Source organism: Populus trichocarpa, chromosome 11 (genome assembly GCF_000002775.5).
Source record: "Populus trichocarpa isolate Nisqually-1 chromosome 11, P.trichocarpa_v4.1, whole genome shotgun sequence".
NCBI lineage: Eukaryota > Viridiplantae > Streptophyta > Magnoliopsida > Malpighiales > Salicaceae > Populus > Populus trichocarpa.
The window spans coordinates 14145085-14154271 of NC_037295.2; the positions used below are offsets into that span (position 1 = coordinate 14145085).

Below are 9187 nucleotides of genomic sequence, written 5' to 3' on the forward strand. Positions count from 1 at the left end.
ATAGTGTTAACAATTACTTTATACTTCATATATATAAACCTAATATGCATAATTTGTTTTAAGTTTGTGATGAATATTTACTGAGAATAAAATATATTTTCCATTTTTATTTTGAATTTTTATATATTTTTTTAAAATTAATTATTCATGTAGTTTTACAAACAATCACATAAAAAATATATCAAGATATAAGTTTTTTTATTTTTTTTATTAAAACTTGCTTTTCGAATAATAATAAGTTCTTATTTAAAATTCATGCTCAAAGAAATACATAAACAAGGAAAGGAAATTTTAACTAAAAAAGAAATTGATAAAAATTCATAAGAAAAACTAGTTGACCGACAATGATGTCTAGACAATTTTTTGAAGTAAAACAATGTTTTACATATCAAAGGCGTATTATTTTAATTTTATGATAAAATTAATTCGATATTCATGTATATCGAAATGAACTTTCTATGTAAATAACATAAAAAAATATAAATATACAATAAATTTTCGTTTTTTGATAAAAAAAATTAAAATTGAAAAGACTATCATTTTTGTCCATCTACTCTTTCAACATATTTATAAATTAAAATAGCAAGTCAATAAAAACTAGTTTAATTAACTAAATTAATAAGAGTGGGCTCCATGATGTAAGTGAAATTAATGGCCTTTTTTGAGGATCAATAAAAATGAATAGGCTTTAAGCTCTTCATGATCTATATGTTAACACGAGCAAAGAAATTATTATTATTATTTGGTAATCTCGGTCGCTGCATTATTTCTTTTCTCATATTATATTATATTATAGAAATAACTAAAATAAATGAGTGAATCACTTTTCTTTCCGACACAGCCTACTCTGGATTCCCTTGTTCATATAAACATGACAAAAAAAAGGAGGGTCGTCTTCAAGAAATAACAAAAAAAAATACTCCATTACTATTTTTTCATAGAAAACTTCAATTTAATCCCTGAAGTTATAGTTTTTTATATCATTTGATATCTGTTATTTTGAAAATTCACGCTTTAATACAGGATCTTATTTTTTTTTTAATGTTTCAATCCTTGTATGTTAAGAGAGGATAGAAAAAATCATTTAAAGGTTTCATTATAAAATGTCAATTTTTATTTTAATGGGTTCATCTTCTCGACGAGAATTCAATAGAGATGACATTTTTCTATAAATATAGTTTACTATTTAATTAATATCTTTTTTTATTCTTAGATTTTCCTGAGATATCTAAGAATGTAATATATCCATCTAATCAAACTCTATTATAATATTTGAATCATGCTTGTTAATTCAAATGTTTAAATCTTTAAATCATCATTTGTTATATAAATAAATTAAGAATTATGTTAAAATTGAAGTTTATATTTGTTTTTTAAAAGTAATACTCGTGTCATTTTTCGTATGGGTCAATAGCGATCGGACAACGATGCGTGTAGGCTAGATTTTCTGACTTATCGGACCCAAAACAAATTTACTTTTTTATTTTTGATGGAAACCGTACTAAGTGAATTAATGGACCGTAACTGTACCACTCACCCGTGCACAGCACCACTGTATGTGTGCATGTGCCAGCAACACGAACAGGAAAAAAGGATGCTCTATTATTGCTTGCTTCCCTTTTCTGCACCCTCCCTGCTTTGCTTTTTGTCTTCTCGCTCTTTTTTTTTTTTTTTTTTTACTTTAACCCCTAACGCTTTGCATTTTATTTTACCCTCCCTGGCCCCACCTCATTCTCAAAATTAATGTCGGTGCTCATGGTTAAATCATTTTTTACTTTAATAATAATGCATGCAAGAGGGTTTTTTTTTTTTTTTTTTTTTTTGGGGGGGGGGGGGGACATTATAATCTTAGAAATGCCTAGGTGTGTGTTTTGCTTGCTATTACAATTTAGAAACTAGATTTAAAAAAAACGTTTTTAATTACGGCTTTTTAAAAAATAAATTTTTAAAAGTATATTATTTGATTAAAATTGCTGTAAATAAAAAACAGGTTCATTTAAAACACGACCGACATGGGAGCGGCTGGTCTCAAGGTAGACTGATGATTAGAAAAGAATTGATACTCTCTCAAGACAACCTAAATCATCTTTACAAGATCATACAAGTGGGCCTCTCTGTGTTTTTTTTTTTTTTTTCACATCGGATTCCAGGGGTGAAAAAATGAAAATCATGCAGCTTGTCGATGTCTGAAAAAAAAATCTGACAAGCTGTGCATTTCGATCTTGCTAGCGCATACTAATAATATAAAAGATTATTTAGGCGGCGGCTGCTGCTAAGGTGGGAGGGGAGCTACTAATTTTACTATTTGTCCTCTACGCAATCAAGAGTTTTGTTCCGCTGAATACCCTCAACGCCCAACTAAAGTACAACAACACCACACAGGACGGCAGCTTCATTATTAATTAGTACAGCAACGCATGCACGTAGCTAAAACCAAGGACTATTTCACTCCCCGAACTACCCTCGCGGCTCCGATAAACGACAGCATTCATTTCCGTTCTCTTTTAGAGATTAAGAAAAGAGAGGACACATGCACGTGGCCACCAGCTGACCAAGGTCCACCAAGGACAGTGGCGTCACCTCCATGACTGCAGACGTAAGTTAGCACCGACCCCATCAGCGCTTTTTGGACTTTCTTGGGGGAGAGGAGAGTGGCAATGCTCACATGTGAATGGCTAAGAACCCTTCGCATTATATCCTATGTGCCACCACATTTGGGCAACATCAAAAGTCCTGTGATGATGCTGTCTAATATTGAAGTTAACAATGTCACTAAACCAAGACGCACGCACATAATGGGTTTTTTTTTTTTTTTTTTTTCTCTTGCAGAGGCCAAGAGCCTCTCTATGTGGGAGAGGAGCAACGAGTTTAACAAGAAAACCCGACCCCTTCATCTATAATAACCACAAGCCAAGTCAATCAGTGTGTAATCGTTCTGTCCAACCTTCTACTACATGAACATCAGATGTAAGTGTAGAGCATGGGAGAGTTAAATATACGAAGGGAGGGAAACAATGGGGGGGAAATTATTGATTGATAAAATGGGTGGCATAAGTAACAACAGTATTAATAAATAACATATTCATCCTTCTTTCACTAACCCAGTAAGTACCCACCAGGCATCCAATCTCACTCATGGCTTCCGATATCTCTGTATTATATCACATAAAATGTACAAGACCCTCCTCTACCAGCCTGCCATCTCTCTCTCTCTCTAAATCAATTGTACACATATCTCTCTCTCTGTTTTCTTTTCATCTGAAAGGGAATGGGGGATTCAAGAACAGGCTGGTCTACAACAGAAGAAAAACGAAGGTGACAAAAAGATGAGGAAAAAGAATAACAATAAAGAGACGGGAGGGAGAACATGGAACCGCAGAGCAATGAGGAATGAATAAATAAATTAAAACTGCAAAGGGCGAACTAAGCTATCCCTCTGGGTTCTTTCTGGCATTGGCCGCTAATAGGATTATTATGTAGCTCTGATTTATGTCGTAGGTATCTGGTAGTCCTTATATTGTGGGAGGAAAAGATTGGAAGGGCAGTGAAGAGTTTCCCATCATGTAAGAATTGGGAGTTGCAGTAGTAGTACAAGTACAATCACGAGTTCTAAAAGCTGTAATGCCTCACCGAATGTTCCAGCACATCATGACTTGGGCAGACAATCTCCTTCACTCGGTTGCCATTTTTGTATATCTTGAATGTTGGAACAATCCTCACATCCTCGGCATTTGCAATTGCTGGATGTTCCTCCACGTCCACCTTTAAGAAAAGAAGAAGCGGAAGCATGTAAACTTAAAGAAAACAACTTGTTGATTTCATTTCTGACTAAGTTAAGGCCAGGAAGAATCCCAAAACTTAATAAGACTGGGATGGTCATTTACCTTGAGAAAGTTTATGGATGGATACCGACCACATAATGTATCCACAAATGGAGATATCTGCTTGCAGTGCACATTAGAGGATGATTTGAAATGAACCACTGAAACACCTATAGTACACAAATTCAATATCCATTAGAATTTTGGAACTCAAAACATGGAAGAAAAGGAAGCAGGCAAAGAGAATATGAATGTTCAGAACATGAAAGGGAAGACTTGCCAGGCAATGATATTGCAGCTCTGAACTGTTCAAACCCCAACACTTCCTCTACTTCACCGCCAAACTTCATATTATACACTTCTTCTCCACGAGATTTCTTCAATGCAACTTGAGCATGAAATAGAGATTCAGCTACTCCATTGTCATCTGGAAGTTCCCTTCTCAAAACTTCATAATCTCTCACGGCATCAGCCCACCTTTCTAACTGCAATTTACAAGAGCACATCAATTTCAAGTGAAAAAATATGAGCCAGTGGGTCAGTACAAAGAAAAGCAAATTATACACAGAAGCAAAGTCTTTTGAGGAAACTTTACCTTGCTGTTTGAGGCAGCTCTTCTAAGAAGGGCTTTTGTGTAGTTAGGTTGGATTCGTAAAGCTTGATTGCAGTCATCAATGGATCTCTCCCATGATCCAAGCTTAAACCAACATGCTGCCCTGTTGCAATAGAGAACAGAGTTTGAAGGATCAAGCCTAAGGCCTTCCCCATATGCTGAACAGGCTTCAGTGAACCTTTCCGATTTGAAGAGATCATTGCCGCGGGTACGAGCTCTAGCTACTAGTCGCACATTTTTAAGCAGCACTGCTACTTCAACATTTCGTGAATCAATCTGTCCAGCTTTCTCAGCAGCTGCAACTGCATTCTCAAACCTGCAAGGCATCCATCATCCAGTCTTAAGCTCTCCAAAACTGTTTATTATATCTTGTAGTGGTTTGAAATTCTGAACTCACCTTCCTAGAGCCATCTCGATCTGTGCTTGGACCAAGAACGGGTAAGCTTCAGAAAGCATCCCAAAAAATCTAGCCTGCGAGCAGGTGGCATGTGGTTCTAATTTTGGAACTTTCAATAAGCATGATTCAGCATCTTCTAATTGGTGGAGCTTCAAAAGTGCTTCAGCTCTACACATAAAGAGCTGTAAATTCAATTTGAACCAGTTCAAACATTCGTTAATTTACTCTGGTCGTCAATTTTGCCAGTTTTACACAGTAAAAAGTACAGATAGCCAATTTATACCTGGGGGCAATAGTCTGCTCCAGCAGCAATTGAAGCTTCTGCTTCCCTTAACGTACCATTCCAATCATTAACCTTCCGTGCATCAGAACATTTGCTAAGATGTTTCTCTACTAATTGCAACTTCTGCAATTCGACAGGATCTGGATGCTGTCCAGGGAAGCATAGGTGCTTCCGGGCACTCTCAACCAGTCCTAACCTGCAATGAAATCAAGTTCAATGCTTCCTGTCCCCACAACAAATATCAAACTATTTGCAGCATACTGTTGGGGAAATAAATAGAAAATGAAAGCTCCAGGAAAATTATAGACCACAATAAAAAATGTGAATCTGACAGCTTAAACAAAACAAACCAATAAAAGACCAAAATGAATGGATCAAAGTTATAACAAATGGTTCTAGAATGACAAAGAGTTTGAACATTCGAGACTACTTAATCAGGACAGCGCGGGTATATCAGAGCTCAATAGTATGGTGTAAGTTGTTCAGAAGCAACTCAGTATGCAGCAAGCCAAAAGCCAAATCCACCACAGCTATGTTTCTAGGTCATCAATACAAAGAAACAAATTATCTCAACACTCTTAGAAAAATAACACAACGTAAAGAACCGAATCAAACCAGATTAGAACCAGCAAATGCAGTAGGATCAATAGCAAGTGAGGACAAAATTAAAGCATCCTAAATCCAAAGAGCAAAATACAACATAAAAATAGGGTCAACAGCCATAACAAACAAAACAAGCAAATATGAACAAATGAATCAGCTTTGGTATTCGATCAACAAACTATTCGCACCAAGTGGATTAACACATTATAAAATAGAAAAACCTACTGCAATCCACAACTTATTAAATCCTCAAAACATTAAGAAGCTGTAATGTAATTATTCACCAAGCATTAGAAAAAAATGATTTTCTCTGCACATCCATCTACCTATCAAATCCTAATAATATACATCAAAACATCAACAACAATGCAGATCATAAGATCACAAAACATCACATTCACCTACTAAATGCTCACAAATTCAGCAATCATAAAGTAAATAAAACAGATAAATTAGAACTTGGTCAACACAACTTAGAACCCAATAAATCTAGACTCATCATCGTCTTTATCGTTCATCATATTCCATAAAATCAATTGAATGGTCAAAATCAACAAGAAAAAACAAAACTTCTTTAACTTCATTAAGAAATATAACAGCCAATAAACAAGCATCCCAACAATGCAGATCAAATCACCGCTAAAACTCAAAAAATTCCCCCAAAAATCAAGAACCCCACCACAGACACACCCCACAGGAAAAGATAGAATCAAAGCCCCATCATCAAACTCACCTAATTAACAAAACCCCCAACCTCTGATGTGCTCTCCAATAATTAGGATCCAACCTAACAGCCTCCTCGCACTCTTTCACCGCCTCCACAACTCTCCCTAATCCCATCAACGCTGCCGCCCTGTTACTCCTATAAGCAGCATTCCCAGGTGCCAAAGCAATAGCCTTGTCATACAATCCTAACGCCTCCCCAAAACACCCTTTTTTATACATCTCATTTCCAGTCCTCTTCACCTCCTCCGGATCCACACTCCCTGCACGCACACTCCAAGCATTCCTACTTGCCGAATTAACAACATCCAAGTTAGCACATTTTGCGCTCCCTCCGCCCCGCATTATGCTCCCGTGACCATAATTTGCGGTCCCGGATCCTAAAACATCCGCTTTGGCACTCCGATTCGCCATTCCCATGCCTGTCTTCAAGATCCTGCCCGACGGACAAATGTTACCGGTAGGTAACACATTGCCTGTTGCAGGAGAGTTTACAGCACTCTGGCTGGTAATTTGACCCGAATAAGTTAAAGAGTCGGATCTAGAATGACCCGGTTGACCCTTTTTGGCACCAGCAGTGGGGCTGCTCTCACTCGAGTTTGATAACTCGCCTGAGTGGTTGCTATTGTTGGGTTTGTGAAGTGGGTTTTGAGCACCGGATGCGGATCCGGAGGAACTGGAGCTGGAGGAGGTGGTGGTGGTGGTGGTGGTGGCGGCGGTGGCGGTGGCGGTGGTTGTAGTGATGAGTCCACCACGAGTTCGGAGAGGTGAAACTGGTGAACCCAGATCGAGTTCACGGAAATCAGGCTTGTTGGCTTCGAATGAAGACAGTGAGTCACGGAGTTGATCAGTTAGTGAATTGAGGTCTAAGTTTCCTCCTCCAATGGAGGGTTTCGGTGAATGCGACATCATTTTTTTAATTAATGATAACAGTATTAGATAGAAAACAAAAAAAAAAGGGATATCTTCAATATGTTGGTGTCGCTCTTTCTGGGTATGTGATGTTGTGTTTTAGTCAGACGATGTTAGAAATGTGAGCGAATGGAGATTGAACAAGGAAACGAAAGGAACCCAAACTCAAAAATGTTGTCCTTGAAGAAGACATGAGAGAAAAAAAGAAAAGAAAGAGATGGGGGGATCTCGTGATATATAAAAGGAAGAAGCAAAGAATGAATGCGAGAGTTTAGAGAGAGAGAGAGAGAGGTGTGTGTGTGTGTCTGCAGCCTGTTTGGTTTTGCAGGGAGAGAAAGAAAGAAAGGAGAAGAGATCTTTTATTTTCTTTTTTATTATATTTTTGGGCTACAAGACTTCACGAGACAGGTTTTCTCTCTCATCACTTGTCGTTGCTGCTGGCTTCTCTCTCTAACTTCCTCCTCCTCCTCCTCCTCCTCTAAGTTCTAACTTAGAATCCTTCACTCTCTCTCTCTCTCTCTCTCCCCCCTAATTCTTGAATTGATTTTTGTTTCTCGTCGTCTCTCTTGCCTTGCTTACACTAAAACCTTTTTAAATCATGAGATTTGTACACTCTGGAAATGGTTGTTTTTTATGATTTTTATTAAATAATATTTTTAATATTAATATTAATATATCAAAATTATCTAAAATTATAAAAAATTATTTATTTATTTATTTTTAAAAACACAGTGTCACTTCAAGAACAGTAATTGACTTAAATGATTGTACTCTGTTGTGTTTTTTTCTAAAAGAAATCATTACTAAAAACTACGTAAAATCAACTAAAACATAGAAATAATAATTTTTTACCCGTTTATCTTGCAACATTATAAATTATATCTTTTTCATAAAACAATTACAACTATCAACAAAATTAAAATAAAAATCCATAAAAAGATAATAAACTATTATAGAAATCCAGATCATTTCAAATCCATAAAAAATAATAAACTATTATTTCTAACCTGAGTATTTTCTTCGAGGGTGGTTTGTTGGTAGCGAAGTGCGCAGGTTATGCCTCTTGTGCACTCGGGCTCATGGTAGACTCAACCCCTACTTTCATGCAATAAATACCGTGTGTTTGTGCACTCCGACAACAGCAATGAACCACTCCTCTATCCCCGAACAAGCCTTCTCTCTTCCACGTGTCAGTCATCAGCTGGATCTTGATCCTGCCTCGGAAAGTCCCACTAGAACCGACACGGTATAACATTGCATCAAACTCGAACCAACAGAATTTTAAGACCGTTTGATTCGAAGCATTCCCATCATACACCCGACACTAACCGATTCCTCACGGGACCCACATCTTGAATCTGTCCCACACACAAACTAGGCTTTCTAATTTCTCACTTCTATTTATCATAGATTCCTGTGCTTTCCAATTCTGTTAGGTGTTCTCTCTTTCTTGCGCAGGACAAAAGCCCCTACATGATTTAAATACCCCTGTCTGAAATTACTAAAACACCCTCTCTTAACACGCACCTTTTTTACCATCATGCATACAAATAATTTTGCAGTCGTCTTTTGCATTAAAAACTGGAAAATGCTTATAACTTTTATCTTTCTTGGTATTTTTAACAAGAAAATACAGCTCGTAGTTTGGAATTGTATTATAAATAGTATTTTAAAAAAATATTTTTTTTTATTTAAAATTTTTATAATTTTAGATCATTTTAATATGTTGGTATTAAAAATAATTTTTAAAAATAAAAAATATTATTTTGATGTATTTTCAAATAAAAATATTTTGAAAAAAACCATTATCAGATTCTCATTGGATCAGCTATGCT

General features: G+C 36.4%; 1 protein-coding gene across 2 annotated transcripts; it reads right to left on the minus strand.

Annotated features, from left to right (window-relative positions):
* Window positions 1-3008: 3008 nt before the first annotated feature.
* On the minus strand, window positions 3009-7924 carry LOC7455956 (TPR repeat-containing thioredoxin TTL1). 2 transcript variants are annotated; one of them, XM_024581344.2, is made up of 8 exons: window positions 6451-7924; window positions 5115-5310; window positions 4832-5013; window positions 4417-4750; window positions 4102-4306; window positions 3885-3991; window positions 3631-3762; window positions 3009-3293 (listed from the first exon to the last, which is right to left on the minus strand). In XM_024581344.2, exons 1-8 carry the CDS (start codon window positions 7350-7352, stop codon window positions 3255-3257), a joined length of 2097 nt encoding a protein of 698 aa, XP_024437112.1. In that variant the 5' UTR covers window positions 7353-7924; the 3' UTR covers window positions 3009-3254. The 2 variants fall into 2 exon arrangements, with proteins under 2 accessions (XP_024437112.1, XP_024437113.1); XM_024581345.2 differs by having other exon boundaries at window positions 3009-3762; window positions 6451-7923.
* Between the last annotated feature and the right edge of the window lie 1263 nt (window positions 7925-9187).

Bases quoted from the DNA above. Each gene is read 5' to 3' on its own strand.
- LOC7455956 (XM_024581344.2), bottom strand. From the start codon at position 7,352: ATGATGTCGCATTCACCGAAACCCTCCATTGGAGGAGGAAACTTAGAC. The intron at 4,751-4,831 runs GTGAGTTCAGAA...GATGCCTTGCAG, and splicing joins ATCGAGATGGCTCTAGGAAG to GTTTGAGAATGCAGTTGCAG. The intron at 3,992-4,101 runs GCAAGTCTTCCC...TGTGTACTATAG, and splicing joins AGCTGCAATATCATTGCCTG to GTGTTTCAGTGGTTCATTTC.